General features: G+C 32.6%; 1 protein-coding gene across 4 annotated transcripts; it reads left to right on the top strand.

Moving 5' to 3' along the window:
* Positions 1 to 214: 214 nt before the first annotated feature.
* Positions 215 to 18,863, top strand: LOC110815919 (uncharacterized). 4 transcript variants are annotated; one of them, XR_015817649.1, is made up of 7 exons: positions 215 to 440; positions 567 to 695; positions 1,338 to 1,433; positions 1,535 to 1,630; positions 3,285 to 3,388; positions 6,416 to 6,499; positions 18,415 to 18,863. XR_015817649.1 is itself a non-coding variant. In XM_088215300.1 (5 exons), coding segments are annotated over exons 1-5 (585 nt in total). In that variant the 5' UTR covers positions 218 to 439; the 3' UTR covers positions 18,678 to 18,863. The 4 variants fall into 4 exon arrangements, 1 of the variants encoding a protein (XP_088071426.1); XR_015817650.1 differs by lacking the exon at positions 6,416 to 6,499; XR_015817651.1 differs by lacking the exon at positions 3,285 to 3,388 and having other exon boundaries at positions 216 to 440.
* Positions 18,864 to 22,800: the final 3,937 nt, after the last annotated feature.

Consider the following 22,800-nt stretch of genomic DNA (forward strand, 5'->3'; position numbering starts at 1 on the left):
TTTTTTTTAATTATTTTAAAAAAACAAGTATTATTTTATGAAGTAATTGGCAATTTTAAAAAAATAACTAGGAAAAGGAAAAGACAATAAAAGGAAAGTACCGTTGAAAGTGGAAAGGGTCGATTTTGACAGAAGGAATAGCTGCCGAAGAGAGTGCCGTTAGTGGGCCCCTATCGAACAACCTAATTTTCCCACTTAAGCATTTAGGTCAAACTTTGACACAACCAGAGTTCCTTCCTTCCGCATTCCTTTTTTCTGTAAATTAGAAGGAGAGACTCTTGTATCTTTGCCTTTAATCAATCATATCTTCTCCGTGTTTCCTCCTTTTTTTTTGTTTGAATTCATAGCTTAAAAATCCCAAAACCCACTAAGAATATTTGAATTACTCAAACTTCTCTGTCAACTAAAATTACTCTCAAAAGTCAAACAGAGAGAAACAAGTGAGTTTTTTCTCTTCTTCTTTTCTCTTTGAATTCTCGGTTTTGTTTGAGAGATTTTTATTGCATGTTCTTTGACAATTTATCATCTAATTTTTCTTTTCCTTCTTCTATTTGTGGAAACTGTAGTGTATCCGAAGGTGAAGGTGAGGAGCCAGGACACAGATGATCAGCGATCAGGAGATGATCAAATCAGAAATTATTCGCTGTTTTTGAATGATTTTCAGTCTTTCTCTATTTATGATTCTTCTTCTTCAGGTATCCTTCCTGGATTATCAAATATTCCTAAATTGTTCAATATGTTTGCTCTGGATTTTTTCCTTACTAGAGGTGGTGTTGGGATTTGAGACTCAGTAGTTTTTGTGTGGATTTTTGTAACTTCTTTTGATCGTTTTTACTCCATAAAAACAGCTAGTCATGCATATTTTCATGAATGAATGTGTAAACATATATGAACTTAAGAAATAGAATCTTCATATACTAAAAATAGCTAATTTTTTTTTCAATTTCTAGTGAAGATATTAAAAGGATTGAAATAGTTTTTTCTTTCTCTGTCTCCTTGATTAATACGAGGTGGAAGCATTGAGGAGGAAAAAACTTTTTACCCTTAATATGGGAATATTTTCAACCAGCTGATACTTGTTTTAACAATTATGCTCTCCACTTTCATATTGAAAAAATGTAAATTAGCTAAAGGGCAAATAGCTAATATGGTTGATAGATGGTAAAAGTAGGATATTTGATGTTGAGAACACTATTTTAAATATTTATAAAACCTGTATGGCAATATTGGTTCTTTATTCTCCAACTTTCACTGCATAGGTAGCCTGTAAAACAGCTTCTTATCATTTTGACCAGCATTTGATTGACAAAATCCTTAATGACAATTTTTTGCTATAGTGAAGGAGCATCAAGATGTTTCTCAATCATTAGTAGCAAGGATGCCAAAGAATTACGTACCGGATATTATCAGACCCACAACATCTCACCAGAAAGGTTGAATTCTGACTTCATGTGATTAATGACGCACCAGAAAAATCTTTAGTTTTTTATTCGACCTTCTTTGGCTCTTACCGTTGAATCTACTTGATTCACAGGAGCTGAAAAGAACAATGAAAAATCTTATGATGACAACAAATCAAATATTAGGGTCAGTCCAGTTCCACGCCCCCGTGCTGTCCTCTCTAGTCCTGGTAATTTCATTTTACTTCATTTAGATAGAGTATATATTTTTCTTGTTTGTTGCTTTCCATATTTTCATGCAGTTTGGCAAGTATCAAAGGTAATGTGCATGCATTTCATTATTAATCTTGATTGGTGATTATCTAGAGTTTGTCGTGTATATGCAACAAAGAAACTAGATGATGCAGGACAAATTAGGATTAATTTGCCTACTAAAAAATTAGGGAGAACCTATATATCACACATGAGATTCTTAAGTATCATATTTAAGTATTAATTAAGTGAAGATTTTTAGAGAAAAATAAATTACTAATTTTTATTTCTTATTTTTTATGTTTATACTTAAAATATATATATATATATATATGGTAGTTATTCTTATTTTATTTGAATTCTAACAATAAGATATAATTATACTATTAGAACTCTAACTAATATGGTATTTTACTTAATATAAAATCTTTATCAACACTCTTCCTCAACTTGTCATAAAAATATCACACATGTTTAATTTGCAAATCAGAATCTGAAGAGATTTATTATATAATCCTTTAGTGAACCTATATATCACACTTAAGATTCTTAAGTATCATATTTAAGTGTTAATTAAGTGAATATTTTTTGAGAAAAATAAATTACTAATTTTTATTTCTTATCTTTTGTGTTTATACTTAAAATATATATATATATAGTAGTTATTCTTATTTTATTTGAACTCTAACAATAAAATATAATTATACTATTAGAACTCTAACTAATATAGTATTTTACTTAATATGAAATCTTTATCAACACTCTCTCTCAACTTGGCGCAAAAATATCACGCATACTTAACTTGCAAATTAGGATATGAAGAGATTTATTGTATTGTTCTTTAGTGAACCTATATATCACACTTGGGATTCTTAAGTGTCATATTTAAGTGTTAATTAAGTGCAGATTTTTAGAGAAAAATAAATTACTAATTTTTATTTCTTATCTTTTGTGTTTATACTTAAAAAAAATATATATATCTATATATATATATAGTAGTTATCTTTATTTTATTTGAACTCTAACAATAGAATATAATTATATTATTAGAACTCTAACTAATATAGTATTTTACTTAATATGAAATTTTTATCAACACTCTCGCTCAACTTGGTGCAAAGATATCATACATGCTTAACTTGCAAATCAAGATCTAAAGAGATTTATTGTATAATCATTTAGTGAAAATATCAGGTACTTGGTCGCTAGAAAATACATGATATAAGTATAGAGAGCCACCAACCACCTTCTTTTTTATGAAGTGTTGATCAATTTCAATGTATTTTGTTATGTCATGTTGAACTGGATTATGAGTAATGTTAATGACTGCTTTATTGTCACAAAACAAGGATAGTTTCTCATTTTTAGGCAGTTTTAACTCCCTCATTAGCTTTTGCAACCATAGTAATTCACATACTTCTTGAGTCATTGCTCTATATTCTGCCTCAGTGTTAGAATGGACAACCACATTTTGCTTTTTACTTTTCCATGTGACTAAATTGTCTTTTACATGTGTGCAATAAACTGCAGTCGATATTCTATCATCTAGAGATCCAGTCCAATCTGCATCTGTAAATACTTCAATTTTAAGGTGACCATGCTTAGAAAAGAACAAACTTTTTCCTGGTGCAGGCTTCAGGTATTGTAATATGCAGAAGATAACATATAAATGAGTCTCACGAGAATCATATATGTACTGGTTCACAAGACTAACTGTATATGTTATATCAGGTTTGGTATGTGAGAGATAAATGAGTCTTCCAATTAGTCTCTGCTATCTTTTCAAGTCAATTGATATACCACTACTTGCTTGCAATTTATGGTTGCTCTCAATATGTGATTTTACTAGCTTGCAACCCATCATACCAATTTCTTCTAGTAAGTTTAGAATATATTTCTTTTAAGAAATGAAGATCCTTTTATTGGATCTAGCTACTTCAATTTGCAATAAGTATTGCAATTTTTATAAATCTTTTATTTCAAACTCTTGAATAAGAAGTTTCTTCAACTGAACCATCTTCTTTATGTTATCTTCAGTCACCACAATATCATCAACATAAGAAATGAAGATCCTTTTATTGGATCTAACTACTTCAATTCCCAATAAGTATTGCAATTTTCTAAATCTTTTATTTTAAACTCTTGAACAAGAAGTTTCTTCAACCGAACCATCTCTTTTATGTCATCTTCAGTCACCATAATACCATTCACATAAATAATGAGAAAAGTGACTTTACCCTCACAATATTTGATAAACAGGATATGATCAACATTACTTTGTTGATATTCAAAAGAGATTATAACTCTTCTAAACTATTCAAACCATGGTCTTGAAGACTGCTTCAATCCGTATAAGACATTTTTTAATTGATAAACTTTTCCTTGCATCCTCTCATCTTCAAATTCAGATGAAATTTTCATGTACACATCTTCCTCTAAGTCTCTATAAAAGAATGTATTTTTTATATCAAACTGCTGTAGATCCCAATCAAGGTTAGCTGCAACAAGAGAAAAGTATCCTAATTGTGTTCATTTTCGTAACATGTGCAGATGTCTCCTGATAGTCAATCCCATAGATCTAAGTAAATTCTTTAGTCACCAATTTAGTTTTGTACTTTTCGATCGATCCTTTTACTTTGTGTTTTATGGTGAACACATATTTGCAATCATCTTCTTTCCTTGTGGAGGTGAAACAAGTTCCCATATTTCATTCTTTGTCAATACTCTCATTTCTTCAATTATGATTTTCTTCCACTTGTGATCTCTTAGAGTTTCTCTCCAATCCTGTGGAATAGACACAAAGAAAACAAACAATACAAAAACTTAATAGGAAGGAGATAGAGAGTCATAGAAAACAAATTTAGATATAAGATGTTTAGTGCAAGTTCTCGTTTCCTTTTTAATAACAATAGATTTATTTGATAAATTACAAGAGAAAAATAACTTACCAGTATCTTCTGGAACCAGAGAAGATTCTTGACCTGGGACAGATTGTATGATGGTTTTTTCAGACTTCTCTCTCATTGAATACCTTTTCAAGTATGGTTTATTTAAACGTCCAACATTATCTTCTTGATTAACACTTTCTGCAATAAAATTCTCTCCCTGGATATGACTCTCAATTGTTACCCAATTAGGTATCACTTCTTCCTTTTCACTCTCCCCCTGAAGAAGGTGTTAGGTTTGAGTTAAAATAAGGCTTATTTTCCCTAAAGGTACAAAGTATTTTCTAGATGATAGATAATAACACTTGTAGCCTTTTTGGATAAAAAAATATCCAACAAATACACACTTAAGAGCTTTAGGTTTTAGCTTACCCACATTTCTAGCATGAACAAAAGCACACACATGCAAACACTTTTAGGAGAACAGTGTAAGAATTTTTTCCTTACAAATATGAAACCCGTAAAGACAATTTATTGATAAAATAGACAGCTGAGAGAACTGCATCTCCCCAATAACTCTTTGGTAGATTCATAGTGAACATTACTGACCGAGATATCTCCAGTATGTGTCTGTTTTTTCTTTCAGTAATCCCATTTTGTTCACTGGTATAAGCATAACTTGTCGGATGAATTATCTCATTTGATTTCAGGTAGGCATGAAACCCACTATTCATATATTTTGTACCATTGTCAATTAGTAGAATATTAACTTTAGCACCAAACTGTGTACATATCATTTTATGAAATAATTGAGAACATAAAAATACATCACTTTTTGCTTTTAACAGATAAATTCATATTAATCTAGTACAACAGTCAATAAAACTAACAAACCATCTATAACTTGAAAATGAGGTATTTTGAGTTAGTTCCCACACATAAGAGTGAATAGTCATAAAATAATCAGTATTTCTATTATTACTTAAATGATAAGAGCTGCTCTTATGTTTAACAAGTTCACATGTATCACGAAATAAAGACTCCATAAAAGTTCTTTTAAATAATATAGGATATAAATTATTATATATCATTTTATGAAATGATTGAAAACATGAAAATATATCACTTTTTGCTTTTAACAGATAAATTCATATTAATCTAGTACAAAAGTTAATAAAACTAACAAATCATCTATAACCTGAAAGAGAGGTATTTTGAGTAGTCCCCATACATCAGAATGAATAGTCATAAAATGATTAGTATTTCTATTATTACTTAAATGATAAGAGCTACTCTTATATTTAGCAAGTTCGCATGTATCAAGAAATAAAGATTCCATAAAATATTTTAAAATAATTTAAAATATAATTTTTCTAAAATAAAAAAGAAAGGATGTCCCAATCATCGGTGTCATTGTAGTATCTTCATATTGACTTCTTTATTCCCAATGGTTACTTGATTTCTAATTAAATTCAGATGTTTATTTAAGATATATAAGCCATCTTGCAGTCTATTAGAGCCAATCCTCTTCCCGATTTGAAAATCTTGAAAAATACAATAATTAGAAAAAAATTAATTTTACAGTTGAAATCTCTAGTTATGGCACTAATAGATAAAAAATTGTCAGAAAAACTAACACATGTAAAACTGAAGACAATGTAATAGTAGGAGTACAATTAATGGAACCTGTTTCCCACACGGGGGTGTATGACTTATTTGCTATACGGACATTATCCCCTTAAGTGTAAGAAGAATAGGTTAAGAGTTCTTTAAAAGAGTATGTCATGTGTCTGTTAACTCTAAAGTTTATAATCCAATTATCATGAGTGAAAATAGGATGAGTAATACCTAATTTTATCATATTTGATGTGCCAACAGTTGATGAATAGTTAAATTGACTCAGAAGATGCTTCAAGTTTTGAATCTCTTATGTAGAAAATGCTCCAACGGATGGTGAATCAGGTGCTTCCTTGTCTTCAATAAAATTGACTTGAACTCTTGCAGTTCCAGCTCTTCTTCCTCCCTGATCTCTAATTTGTCTTTCATGCAACTTTCAATAAGTTTTTCTAGTGTGTTTTGACTTGCCACAATAGTCACACTTCCGTATATCTCTAACTTGATTAAACTGAGCAAATAATTCAATTTTCTCAACTGATGCAATGTGAAACATGACATTTCTTATAGTTTCTTCTTACTGGACATAATCATAAGTTTGTTCTAATGAGGAAAAATGATCTTTACCAAGCACCTGGACCCATATTTGATTATATTCGGTGTTCAGACTAGATAAGAAATCATAAATCTGCTATCTTTTTATCAGTTTCTAAAATTTGACTGCATTAGTAGAACAATCTGTTTGAAAATCTTAATTGTAATCTAACTCCTATCATAATCCATTCAGTTCAAAAAAATATTGAGAAATAGTCATATCTCCTTATTTTGTGCCTTGAACTTTATTCCAGAGTTCATAAATTTAAGTGTCGTTACCCATCTATGAATATGTAAGGAATGTTGTATTTCATATCTTTTCGACAATGTTAAGTAACAGATATGTTCTGCTAATATGGGGTTGCATAAAATTAATGAACCATGACATTACGAGGGAGCTCTCAGAGTCTCATCTATTATATTCTAAACTACTACCAACATTTAGTTTGTTCACTTCATCAGTAACGTAACCCTGCATTCTTCTAGATTTAATAAATAATAAATAAGATCTCGACCAAATAAGATAATTAGTTCTATCAAGTTTTATGAGACTGATTTGTAATAAAGGATTATTAAAATTAGTAACACTCACATTTTTTTTTGTCATCTTGTAGCGCTAAATATAATGAGAAAAACACTCAATAGTGAAAGACGAACCTCCTAATGTGCACCAAATGAGCCAAAAAAGGACTAGAAAACCAAAAAAAGCCAAACAATTCAGAAATATATCTGGCTCGGCTTCGCTTGGCTCAACTCGATTTGGCGGCGGCTTGGACATAGACGGCTCGGCTTAGGTGCGGAATGACCAGAAGAGGTCGTCCTGACACGTGGAATGGCGAGATTGGATGTCCCCATGTGCGGAAAGTTGGAATGTCGCGCGGAAAGCTGGAAGACATCTGTCTGACAATGCAGCGTGATTCAGTGCGTGGCCGGAGTGGGGTGGCGTGCGGGAGGTCCAGATGGAGTCGCCTCAAGGCGTGGAATAGCCGAGAAGGGATGACAGAAGGCGCAGTTCAGCGGATCGGCCGAGTGTGCGTAGCCGCGTGAAATTCGGAATCTAGATGCACGATACGTGCTAGATCGCGTGCGAAATGCCAAAAATGAGTCGGATCTTGGTGCGTGACGCGATTATGACCGGAATGAGGTGATTCTTGACAGTGCGTGTGGTTCACGCGCTTCCATTACTGGTAGTGCATGTGGCTCACGTGCGGAGAGACTCCTCCAATCTGGTGTCAGCGAGCGGCGGTTTGGTCTGGGTAGTTTGTGACATTGGATTTTTTGATATGTGAGTACTAACTCAGCCTATTTTATTTTTTTAGGTTTTTGAAAAAATTCTTAAATTAGAACCTTAAAATTAGTCTTATTTTGACTCTAATATCATGAAAATTTTTAGAGAAAAATAAATTACTAATTTTTATTTCTTATCTTTTGTATTTACACTTAAAAAATATATAAAAAATAATTATCCTTATTTATAGTTGGACTCTAATTATAGGATATAATTATACTATTAGAATTTTGACTAATATAATATTTTACTTAGTATGAAATCCTTGTCAACATTAAGTCATAACAAATAATTATGAGGAATGCTAAAAAAAAAATTATTGAATAAATTGAATGATCAATAAGTAAAGTTACAAGCTATTTGTAATAATGTTTTACTAACTAGAATTAAATTAAAAAATAATAATACAATAAAACTAAAAATACTTATTCTAATACGAATAGAAAATAATACTAAATAAAAGAATAAGTTTTTAACTCTATTAGAACTCTAACTAATATAGTATTTTACTTAGTATGAAATCATTGGCAACATTAAGTCCCAACAATTAATTATGAGGAATGCTAAAAAAAATTATTGAATAAATTGAATGATCAATAAGTGAAATTACAAGATATTTGTAATAATCTTTTACTAACTGGAGTTAAATTAGAAAATAATAATATAATAAAACTAAAAATACTTATTCTAATACGAATAGAAAATAATACTAAATAAAAGAATAAGTTCTTAACTCTAATAAGGCTCTTAAATAGTTAATTGAAAATCCTCTAACAATAGTAAAGTATTATCATGACTATGCGCCACAAATTCTCCCGCGCGCGAGCATGGTGGGGTGGTGGAAACTCGGCTCCATCATGAAATCATAGACTATAGCATACATGACAGGGTTTAGCTTCTTGAGGTCAGCTTTTTGTGATCCAAGTGCAATCAATTTAAGAATGTTCTTTTCATTTTACCATAAACTTGTGATAAGTATCATCTTGTTACTACCTCTTGATAATCAACAATATCTTCAACTATAGCGAATAAGAACACTATCATAAGAAACTGTTGGGTCACCTCTTTAATATGAAGTAAGATCTTCAACACTGAAGGCCTTATTGATACTCATATCTTTTGGCAAATCGATAAGATAAACATTCGAGAAAGAGCATCTCTTTAATGAGTAAAGATGTACTGAACTGCTCTAAATGGGATGTGAGTAAAGGAAATAAAATTCAATTCTGGTCGGACACCTAGTGTGGTAACACAAATCTGCAATCCTGCTTTCCTCTTATTTATGCTTTATCCAAGGACAAACACATGTGCATTGAGCAAGCCTTTGATAATAGCATTGGCAGGCGCTGGAAAATCGTGCTTTACAGGAATTTAAATGACTAGGAATTAGTGGAATTTGAAAATCTACTGGCATTATTGGAAATCCCCCGAATTAACTACAACAAAAACAAACTAATTTGGATAACAGTGGCACTGGAAAATCGTGCTTTACAGGAATTTAAATGACTGGGAATTAGTGGAATTTGAAAATCTACTGGCATTATTGGAAATCCCCCGAATTAACCACAATGAAAACAAACTAATTTGGTCTTTGGATAACAGTGGCTCTTTTAGTGTAAAGTTCTTCTATAATCATATTGCTGGCCATAACAGAGAGAACAAGTTAGTTTTCCCTGCAAAAATGATTTGGAAGGCTAGTGCACCACCAAGAATCTCCTTCTTTGCTTGGGAAGCTTCCAAAAATCGTATCATAACCATTGATAATCTCATGAAAAGAGGCATTTCTCTTATCAGCAGATGCTTTTTGTGCGATAACAATTCAGAAACCTGTAACCATCTTTTGCTTTGGTGCCCTAACACTTATTCATTATGGTCTATGGTCTATGGTCTCCTTGGCATTTGTTGGGTCATGGCTGGTACTGCAAAAGAAGAATTGCTTGCTTAGGAAATGTTAAGCAGAAAGAACAAAAAGTTCAGATTTCTCCCTCTTACTATCTTCTGGGTAATTTGGAATGAAAAGAACAACAGAGTCTTTGAAGGAAAGGAAAATACTTTTGGCAACATTTTGAACAAATGTTTCCATATTTTTGGTTCAATTGTGCTTGAACATAACAGTAACTATTGTGATGATTAAGTGTCAATTTTAGATACGTTAATTGACTTGTAAATTTTTTTATTCATGGGTTGGCGCCCCATTTCAATATATTTCTACACTTTTATCTAGAAAAAGATAAATATTCGAGATAATCTTCTTGAGAATTTTGTGAGGGCCAATATTTTGGGAAAGAAGTTTCTTGTAGCCACTCTTAAGAAGTCTTTCAAGTTTGAGGTTGTACCTTTTGAGTTGAAATCTGGTTTGATCCATCTACTACCCAAGTTTCGCGGTCTGAAAAATGAGATGGTAACTTGGACGGAGATGGTAAAATTCTTCATAGATCGCTTGTTCCCTGCCTCCTGAGCAGCCGGTATAAGAAGAGAAATATGTAGAATCTGACAGAAGGATTCCGAAAACCTCCATGACTATTGAGAGATGTTCAAACGCTTTTGTGCAAACTATCTACAACATGACATATCAAAGCAATTTCTGATACATTATTTTTATGAAAGATTACTCCTCTCAGAAAGAAAGATGCTAGATGCAGCTAGTGGAGGTGCTATCATGAATAAAACGCCATGGGCAACAAGGAAGCTGATATCGATTATGACAACCATTTCCAAGCAGTTCGGTGCCACACGTGACATCCCTCGAAGGGTGAACGAGATAAGTATCTTTTCTCTTGGATCCCAAATTTTCTAAATTAACCCACTTGGTGCAAAATGTGTTTGCAAGAAACACTCAGTGAGCAAGACTTTATGAGATTTGTGCGCATTTAAGGCACCCTACGGACATGTGCCCCATGTTCCAAAAAGACGACCAAAAGTAGGTCAATGCTGTGGGTGGGTTTTCGAGCTAACCGCAAAGAAGATACGATCCTTTCTCTAATACGTGCAATCGTGAATGGAGAGACCATCCAAATTTCCGCTATGGGCCACGACAACAAAACTACCAACAATACCCAACTAGACCACTGTCACCGCAACAAGCAGCACTCTTTAAGGCAGGTACGTCTCTTGAAGACATAACTACTAACACGCATCAATTTCAGTGGGGATCAGTGCTACAATGAGGAGGTAAGTATGCCTGCACAGTTCACGCGGATGAATTCAGCAGCCTGAATCAGGTTCTTTTAACTTTCAAGACCGTTGACGGATTAAATCCTCATGACGTTCCCAAGATTGTTTATTCAACGAAAAACCAGGTAATGAATGTTTGTTGGGTGGTTTAAGATTAAGGAAGAATTGGTTGTCGGAACGTTTCTGACAACCATAATTGATTTGCTGCCATTTTAAATGAAACTAATCCTTGAATCTATGATTAATTACATAATTGGAGCTTAACTATTTTATGAACTAAGAAGTTTTCTTATAATTGATATATTTTCAAACTTGCAGACAAAAGTTTTGTTAGTTGTTCCGTTCTATTCTTATTTTATATTTTCCATTATATGATTAATATTGAATCCTAAAAAAATCTTATTGTTACTTTTCATTCATTGGTTAAGAAAAAAATTTAGTTTCTAATTCCTTGTGGATTCAACCTTGTTTACCAGTAATACTGTTTATTTTATTGGATAATCAGGATTTAATTTTGGTGGATTTGACAGCCACCAAATTTTGACGCTATTGTCAGAGAGTTGAGATTAACTGATTATTTTTCTTTTTATGACCAAAATTGATTATGGAGAACCATTTCTTTACGATCCTAAGATTGAGAAGACCGCTAAGAGTTTGAGAAAACAGACAGACAAAAAAGGCAAACACATCAAAACAATACCTCATCTGCTGCAACCGAATCAGAGCAGATGGAACAAGAACACATATTGAGCGAGCTGGCAGCCCTACCCACAAATTAGCAGCCCCTCTGCATCACCTGCCTAAATTTGGATGTCTCTTTTGAGTTGAAATCTGGTTTGATTCAGGTACTACCCAAATTTCAAGGTCTGGAAAACGAGAATCTGTATCACCTGCCCAAATTTGGATGTCTCTTTTAAGTAGAAATCTGGTTTGATTCATGTACTACCCAAATTTTAAGGTCTGAAAAACGAGAATCTGCACAAACATTTTAAAGAGTTCCATGTGATTTGCTCAAGTATGAAACCACGAGATGTATCTAAAAAACAAATCAAATTGTGATACATCTGCCCAAATTTCAAGGTCTGGAAAACGAGAATCTGTATCACCTGCCCAAATTTGGATGTCTCTTTTGAGTAGAAATCTGGTTTGATTCATGTACTACCCAAATTTTAAGGTCTGGAAAACGAGAATCTGCACAAACATTTTAAAGAGTTCCATGTGATTTGCTCAAGTATGAAACCACGAGATGTATCTAAAAAACAAATCAAATTGTGATACATCTGCCCAAATTTCAAGGTCTGGAAAACGAGAATCTGTATCACCTGCCCAAATTTGGATGTCTCTTTTGAGTAGAAATCTGGTTTGATTCATGTACTACCCAAATTTTAAGGTCTGGAAAACGAGAATCTGCACAAACATTTTAAAGAGTTCCATGTGATTTGCTCAAGTATGAAACCACGAGATGTATCTAAAAAACAAATCAAATTGTGAGCATTCCCATTCTTCTTAGATGAAGCGGGCCAAGGAGTGGGTGTTTTATCTATCTCTCAGATCAATCACAACTTGGACGGAGATGGTAAATCCTTTCTAGATCGCTTCTTTCCTGCCTCTCGAACAACCGGTATAAGAGGAAAAATATATAGAATTTGACAAAATTGAAATAAAACTTACGTTAACTCAATTAGTTCTCGCAATACGTCACTAGAGTTTGCTAAATTTGTTAACTAGGAAGAGAAAATAAATCAGCTACTCATTGTGGACTTTAATACAAAATAAGTTTCTTAAGTGTTGAAGAGGTGAAAGAGAAGAAGAGAAAGTGTAGAAATTGTGTGTGCTGCTGTGTGTAGTGTCAGGAAGAAGATGGATGATCCTAATTCCACTTTGCCGCCGGTCTTTTATAACCCAAAAAGGCCAAGGTTTCTTGTTTCTTTGATTGAGATCTTTTCCAATAATTTCGGCTCACTCTCAGCTTTCCAAAATAATATTTTCTTGATTTTCAGTTCTCATATCTCGACTGAAATGAGATCTGTTTTAGACTTAAAAAGCGCGCATTTTTCTTTATTTTGTCTGTTGTGTGTGACACAAGCCTTTGTCAAGGCTTATTTCAGTTGTACTCAGGGTCTGTGAGCCTATATGCTGCCTTAGCCTTGCCCGAGGCTTACTTGTCTGGGAATAAGCCTTGTTGTTGTCTGTTGGATCCAAGCTTTGCTCGAGGCTTGTTCCTGGTTTGACGACTTGTTTAACGAACTATTCTCATTTTCATGTTATTTTTTCTTATCTCGTCTTTATCTCATGTTCTGTAATAAAATAGAGAAAATAGTTCGGATTAAGTAGCATTTTATCAAATTGATAGTTCAAACATGAGCAATAAGGATGTCGCTTTTACACACTATCAGGAACCTTTCGGGTTTGAGGTGTACCATAACCATAGCTCCCTCATGAAAGTCAAGAATTTTTTTTTTCTTTTTTTAATTAGCAAAAGCTTTATACTCTTCATTACTTAAAGTGCTTCATCATATAACCTATGCATGTATATCATGTACATGTTTAATAAAGTCTTCAGCCTCAGCATTAAGACAAGCATTCAGTGGTAAGGGAACCAAATCAATAGATTTCCTTGGTTTTACAGCCCATAACACATTCAAAATGACTGATTCCTGTGCTTCAATTTACTGAACTACTATAAACAAATTCAAGAATGGGAAGAAGAAGATCCCATTTATTTTTGTTTTGAGATAGAAGAAGAAGATCCCAATTGGTAACATGATTGTGCACTCAACATCAAAGGAGGTCTCCCAAGCTCCTGTTAATAACTGCAGTTTATCCATCAGCTTGTGGATTAAAGGTGTAGAAGACTCAAGTTGAATGTGCAGTACTTTCTGCAAGGTTGGCCAAAAGTAACTTACAAATTTTGTATCATGATCAGAAACAGTGGGTAGGGGTAGCCCATGTAAGTGAACTACTTCTTTGAAGAACAGTTTGACCATATGAGAAGCATCAAGGTCTTTGCACATGTACAAAATGAGTCATTTTAGAAAAGCACAAACGTATATGAACTCTCAAGGTAAAAACATTTTATTTCTCTAATAAGTAGTGAAAGAACATCTATTCCATTTATTTTTATTCATAGTGATATTAGGAGCTCTTCTATTATACCCAACATTTTTGGGGCTTTTTGGTTTGGTTCGTTTAATGAGGATTGTACTTGTATAATGTGAATTTTTCTTTTAAAAGACACATTGGATGTCAGTCCTGTGTTTCAAAATCTTTCAATATGGTTAAGGCACAATTTAGAGTAGGAATTAAATGCTTTCAATTTGACAGTGCCAAAGATTATTTTAATCAAATTCAATCTCATTCTTTTAACAACATGGCTTCATTCATGAGTCATATTACATTAGCATTTCCCAACAAAATGGAATAGCTGAAAAGAAAAGTAGTTAATTTTTTGGAAGTTACCTACGCCTTTATTTTACAAAACCAAGTTCCAAAAATCATTATAGTGAAGCCATATTAAATGTTGCTCACATCATAAATAGATTTCCCATTGTGGTGCTTGGTCTTTAAAGTCCTGCACAAGTCTTTGCAAGGGTATATCCCAATTTAAGTGTCACTAATAATTTTGTTTTCAAAATATTTGGTTGTGTTGAATCTGTTCATGTCTATTCTCAACATAGAGGCAAGCTTGATCATAGAACTCTTAAATGTGTCTTTGTTACTTATTCGTCTACTTTTGTTGAGGACGGTCAATACTTTCACATTCCTTATTGTCGGGGGAGATACCACTGGTGGAAGATAAGCATATAGAATCTTTCCTTATTGAGTTTGCCCATGACTACACTGTCCTCATCAATTACTGTTCACTCTGAGTCTGCCCCGTGCATTCTTGTCCAGTCTGAGTTCGTTCACTCATATTGTTCAATCCAATTCTACTGTCTCTCGTGTTTCAGCAGAATATTATTTGTCTTCGAGATCTGTAGCATGTAAGATAAACCACACTTATCTTGGGTCTTTTGCTAAGGTTTATTCAAGAAAGGAAAGGGCATTCTCTCAACCAGTGCATGTACAATCATCTGATCCAAGCTTGGCGACTATTGAGGTAATAGTCCAACCATTTTTTCCAATTTATTGTTCCAGGTATCCAAAGAGAAAACAATCTATTACACCCTCATAGCTCATAGGAAAGGAACTAGGACTTGTACCCCAAAACCCATTGTACCTTTTCATGTCCTACAAAAAGCTATCCCATAATCGTAGTGCGTTTTTAACTAGCCTTAACAGTATTGCCATTCTCAATACAGCATCTAAAGCACTAGGAGATAAGAATTGCATGAATGTCAAGAAGGTGGAGATGGAGGCTCTAGAAAAAAGCAAGACATAGGATTTCATGAAAAAAGCAAGACAATAGGATAGTGCCTTTTTCACTAGCCTTAACAGTTTTGTCATTCTCAATACAGCATCTACGGCACTAGGAGATTAGAATTGCAGGAATGCCATGAAGGTGGAGATGGAGGCTCTAGAAAAAAGCAAGAAATAGGATTTCATGAAATTGCTGAAAGGAGAAAAGGAAGTTGGATGCAGATAGATCTTTATTGTGAAATATAAATCCGATGGCTCATTAGTGAGATACAAGGTGAGATTCCAAAGGTTATACTTGGATCTACAGCGTAGATTATCCTGAGACATTTGCTCCAATAATGAAGATGACCACGGAGAGTGTTGTTGTCATTGGCAGCCAACTATCTACGGAGATTGTAGCAATTTGATGCCGAAAATGCCTTCTTATCTGAAAATATGAAAGAAAAAATCGTTAAGTTCCTTTAAGATTCGAATCTACAAATGAAGAATAAGTAGTATGTAGATTGAAAAAGACATTGTACAGACTCAAACAATCTCCAAGAGATTGGTTTGGAAGGTTTACCAAAAGTTTTAGATTCAAAAAGAAGTCAAAGTGATCATACCTTGTTTAGAAGACATTCAGCTTAAAAGGGAATTGCAATTTTATTGATTTATGCGGATGACATAATAGTACCTAGAGATGATATGGAAGAAGTTGAAAAGTTAAAGAGATGTTTGGTGAAAGAATTCAAGATCCAAGAGCTTGGTAAATTGAAGTACTTTCTTCCCATAGAAGTGACACACTCTCAATGAGGGATTTTCATATCTCAATAGAAGTACATTGATCTCCTAAAGGATACAGGTAAATTGGAGTGTAAGCGAGTAGGCACACCCATATAGAGTTCAACCATAAAGTGAGTGATGTCTCGAAGGATGATGTGGTTGATGGAGGTAATTATCATTAGCTTGTTGGAAAATTGATTTATTTATCACACACTAGATCGACATAGCATATGGAAGAAGTTGAAAAGTAAAAGAGATGTTTGGTGAAAGAATTCAAGATCCAAGAGCTTGGTAAATTGAAGTACTTTCTTGCCATAGAAGTGACACACTCTCAATGAGGGATTTTCATATCTCAATAGAAGTACATTGATCTCCTAAAGGATACAGGTAAATTGGAGTGTAAGCGAGTAGGCACACCCATATAGAGTTCAACCATAAAGTGAGTGATGTCTCGAAGGATGATGTGGTTGATGGAGGTAATTATCATTAGCTTGCTGGAAAATTGATTTATTTATCACACACTAGATCGACATAGCATATGTTATTAATGTAGTGAGTCAATTTATGCATACTTTCAAAGAGACTCATTTCAGGCCTGTGAGTAGAATCCTACAGTACTTGAAGGGTTTACTGGGTAAGGGAATTCTGTTTAGATGAGAAGGATTGAGCTTTGAAGTCTATTCGGATGCCACTTCGCATTGATTAATTGATGATAGAAGAATCGCATCCGTATATTGTATTTTTTTGGGTGGAATTTTATTACATTGAGTGCAGAAGCAAAATTCAGGCTAGTTGGAATCTGTAAATTCCTATAACTGAAAGATAATTTTGGAAGATTTGAATTATTTCAAAAAAAAAAAATGGAAGATTTGAACATTGAGTGGGAAAATTCAATGAGACTGTATTGTGAAAATAGGCCGGCTGCCAATATTGCATATAATCTGGTACAAAATGATTGCAAGAAGCATATAGAAGTTTACAAATATTTTATCAAGAAGAAACTTGATAATTGCGTGATTGCATGTCATGTGTCTCCACAAAGAATTAGCTGGCAGATATACTCACATAAGGGTTGTCCAGTGCAGTTTTTCATACTTCAGTTGACAAGCTTGGAATGAATAGCATCCCAGTTGGGGTGGAGTGGCAAAACACTTTATTTACTTTAAGAAACTGCCTGTTGTAATATAGGAGATCTAATGGTTATGTATTCCCTGATTTTAGGAAATTAATTCTGATATGAATTCCCTAACTATCAGGAATTAATTTTATTCTGCATTATTGATTTTAGGGAATTAAGTAGGAGATTTTTTATTTTGTTCTCTCCTAGTTTAGCCTCTGCAATTATATATACATGGGTACGTAACCCTAATTCCAATAACATAGAATTGACATTTTATAGCGGTAAAGTATTAGTTTTACCCCTATGGTTTGATCATTCTTAATGCAAAAATTTGTAGTTTGTTTTGTGAAAATTGACTAGCTTAAAGTTTTATTATTAAACAAAGTATAAATGCCGCATAATTTTAATAATATTTTCTATAAATATTTTTCTCTGTGTCAATATATTATTTAACTGTAATTTATAGAATTTTAATATCTCCTAAAGGCTAATTTATATTACATATGCAATTATCTGTTACAATAAAGAAGAATAATAACAGATTTGTTTTCCTAATCTCATTGCAAAATATGCCTTAAGCCACATCTCAAGAGATGAAATTATAATTTATTCTAGAATATATTAAGATCGCAGTTATTATATCTATAATATCAGGAAATTTGAACATAAAATAGAAGCTTCCACTAACAAAGCGTAAAATAGTTTCTCATTACCAAGGAACTAAATTTGTTTTGTGGTTCTGCAAAAGAAAGTTTATGGAGTTATAATGGCAGCTGGTGTTTGTATGTGCGGAAGCATGAATCTTTTTCCGCTTGTTTTCTTGTGATGATGAGAAGAATTGTAAGAAGCAAGTGTTTCTGAAATTTTAGATTTCAGAAACTCATTAAACTAGTTGGTCACAACCTTCTTATTTCAACTTGTTTTAGAGACCTCTCTACTAACTAAATCATATGATTTTATGTTCAGATAATGATGTGATGATTGGAAGTAAGAACAGGACTAAACGAGAACGATCCTCAGTTTTGAAGAATCATAATCAGACTCAAAATAGACATTCACAAGCACAGTGTAAGGTTATCATGCACAATGACAAGAACGGAACTCCTGTAAATTCTGTGAAGACAAAAGACACCGATAAAATTCATCTCGCTACTAAAGGGTTAGCAACATCAGCCTCGAGTCAGAAAAGAAACCTCAAATCTGGAAAATCGAGTTCAATAAGAATATAGGGTTTTGGTTATTCGTTATCTTTTGTATAATTTCAGTTGAGTGGTGCATACTTTTCATAGAATATCAAAGGCCAAAAAGGAACAAAACATCCTATACCATGTAACAGTAACTATCACAGAACGAAATTCACACGAAAGAGAAAGCTATGTCCATGTACATAATCGAAGTATTTCCTATTTCTTCCATGTTTTCTCTCCTTGATCCTTCGTACCCCTCATAGTTCTGTGTTTTTTAGTAATTTTGTTTGAATTTTGAAGATGTTTGTTTTTAAGATTTCTATATGGTCAATTGGAATGCCACTGTATAGCAATATAGTTTAAGTTCAGGAGTCATTCAGTCTTCCAGCATTGAGGAGTTTAATGATAGAATTGCATTTGTAATTTATATGGATGCAAGATCTGCCGTCTATGTCATGAGAATATAATATATTTATTTGTCGAAAATCAAGAGTTGTCTCTTTGACCAGCGAATTTAATTGGTATTTTGCAATATATATTATACACACATAATTACGTGTGTGTGTGTGTGTGTATATATATATATATATATATATATATAAACGTGAATTTTGAAAAGAAGAAAAAAAAGGATTAAAATTTAACGTCTTAAACACAACAAATCACAAGTGAATGTAAAAAAGAAAATGATTTTGGTGAACCATGAAAGATTTACAAATAGGAATGTAAAAAAGAAAATTAAGAGAAAAACTTTTGAACTGAGAAAACCACCGTTCTTGCTATCATGTCAAAAAGCAACAGTCTGGAATTATTATGTCCATTCAAACATCGATTTTTGTACAAAATAATTTAAATATGATTAATTGAAAAATAATAATAAGAACACTATAACATGAGTAAGCTAAGATTCAAAACAAGCCACACGTAGATCCGTATAAACCACAAAAAAGAAATCCTTCAAATATACACAAAAAATTTAGATTTATTAAAAACAAAATAATGTAGAATGAAAGAGAAAGATAAATCAACCTAGTAAAAATACATAACGTTTAGATTTAGAATAACACAAAGTATAAATCAAATCCTAATAAAAAATACACAGAATTCTATTAACAAATCATATTTTAAATCAAATATATCACATATAAAGTTTTATATATATATATATATAATATACATATATCACAGATATCATACATAAATGATTATAAATATATGAATTACAGATAAAAAATTATAAATATATAGAAAATAGATATATCACAGATAAAAAATTATATATATATATATATATATATATATAAAATAGATATATCACAGATAAAAGATTACCCATATATGAAAAATAGATATATCACAGATAAAAAATTACATATATATGACATATAAAGTATTATATATATACGAAGTACAAATATATCACGGATATTATAGATAAAAGATTATAGATATATGAATTACAGATATATAAAAAATAAATATATCTCAGATAAAGTATTATATATATATGAAGTATAAATATATCACAGATATCATAGATAAAAATTATAGATATATATGAATCATAGGTATTATAAATAGAAGATTATAGATATAAGAATCACAAATATATCACAAATAAAAGATTACAAATATATGAAGAATACACATATCATAGGTAAAATATTATGTATATATGAAGTATAAATATATCACAGATAAAAGATTATGTATATATAAAGTATATATACATCACAGATATCATAAATAGATAATTATAGATATATGAATCACAGATACGCTATAGATAAAAGATTACAAATAATAAAAAATAAATATATCACAGATAAAAGATTATAGATATATGAAAAATAAATATATCATCGATAAAATGTTATGTATATATGAACTATAAATATATCACATATAAATAGTTATGTATATATGACGTATAAATATATCACAAATATCATAGATAGAAAATTGTAGATATACGAATTGTAGATATATCACAGATAAAATATTACAGATATATGAAGAATAGATATGTTGCAGATAAAATATTATGTATATATGAAGTATAAATATATAACAGATAAAAGGTTATGTATATATAAAGTTGTGATATCATAGATAGAAAATTATAGTATACATAAATCACAAATATATCACAGATTAAAAATTATAAATATATGAAGAATAAATATATCACATATAAAATATTATGTATATATGAAGTATAGATATATTACAGATAAAAGATTATGTATGTATGAAATATAAATATATCATAGATATCATAGCTAGAAGATTATAGATATATGAATCACAAATATCATAAATAGATAATTATAAATATAACACAGATAAAATATTAGAAATATATAAAAAATAAATATACCACATATAAAATATTATGTACATTTAAAGTATAGATCTATAATATATCTATTATTCTAGTGCAGCGGCTCTGCCGGCTCTCCTTTGCGGCTAGACTTTTTCCTTTGGTCAACCTGTAGAATAAGGTAAGAGATTCTAACCCTAATCGGTATCCAAAATACCGAACTTTTTACTGTGCCTACTGGGAGTTTCGGAGTTTTCTGAATTTTTTTGCAGAGATTAAAACACGCTTTACATACCTAAAAATACCTAAAACTCAAAATCGGTGTTAAAAACCCTTTTTCAGCTAATTTTGGGGTCCAGCACAGCGACACTGTTACCCGTAGTGGCAGTTTGTCTCGATCTGACCGTTTTCGGTCAGTTTTATACCCATCCCTGCGAGAAAATACGTTAGGGGCATCAGTTGGCCCAAAGAAAATCAAAAAATAGAAACCTACTGACGGTGGAATTTTCTGGTGTAGCGGCTCTGCTGGCTCTCCTTTGCAACTAGACCTTTTCCTACTGTCAACTTGTAGAAAACAGAACGGTGAATACAACGGTGGAAAAATCACATAAAATAGGAATCGAGAAGGAGCTCATCAGAGGCAGTTGCGAGTTTTGCTCGTGGCAGCACCGTTGGACTTTGCCCATGATTTCTGGCTCACCCGCCGCTTGCGGCAGCGATTCGCCTCGGTTTGGCCGTTTTTGGCCGTTTCCAGCCGAATTCGGCCACACTTGCATCGATCCTTGCGATAAAACAACCTTAGGGCCCTCAGGGGGCCAAAAAATTACGGAAAACCGAAGCTTACCGGCGGCGGTGCTCTCGAGTGCGGCGGCTCTCCAGTGAAGTTCGTGTTTTGGTGATTCGGCTTCGATCAACCTCGATCGGCGGTCGGAAATCTCCCCGGTGCGGCGGCGGGTGGCGGCGGCCGGCGTCTCCGGCGTCTGGTTCGTCTTCTCCGGCGAGGGCAGGCGGCTAGGGTTTTTGTGGTCTGGTGTGGGGGTTCTATTTATACCCTTTTGCCTTTTGATCTCAGCCGTCCATTTTGTTTTAATCTGGGCCGTCCGTTTTTTGATTAAATCTGGGCCGTCCGTGCGATTTCATCTGGGCCGTCCGTACGCACGCTTGATCTGGGCCGTCCGATCGCGCGTACGCGGATCGCCAACGTGGCCCGTCCCCGGTCGACGTGGTTTTGCCACGTGGCAGGTCCTGGTTGGCCGGGACTGCTGACTGGGTCTGCTGACGTGGTCTTTTTTTTTTTTTTTTCCTTCTTCAATTTCCCGGGCGTTACATAAAAGATTATAGATATATGAACCACAAATATCATAAAAAGAAGATTATAGATATATCACAGATAAAAGATTATAAACATATAAAAAATAAATATATCATAAATAAAATATTATGTATATATGAAGTATAGATATATCATATATTATACATAGATGATTATAGATATATGAATCACTGATATATCAAAGATAAAAGATTATAGATATTTGAAATACATATATATCGTAGATAAAAAATTACAGATATAAAAAAAATAGATATATTACATATAAAATATTATAAATATATGAAATATAAATGTAACGGCCCCGAAATTTAAATGAAGATGTATGTATTAAAAATATTAAATGCGGAAGCGTAATAAAAATTTTGATTAACATCCCTTACACAATAACCAAAAAGATATTCAACATATGGAAGAATAAGCTAATTAAAAGAGATACTCGAAATAAAAACTATAAATAGAACTATAAAGTCTTTAGGCCTCTAACTCGCCGTCTTCCTGCGGAACGG

This window comes from Carica papaya, chromosome 3 (assembly GCF_054855325.1).
Source record: "Carica papaya isolate Zhongbai chromosome 3, ASM5485532v1, whole genome shotgun sequence".
Lineage (NCBI taxonomy): Eukaryota > Viridiplantae > Streptophyta > Magnoliopsida > Brassicales > Caricaceae > Carica > Carica papaya.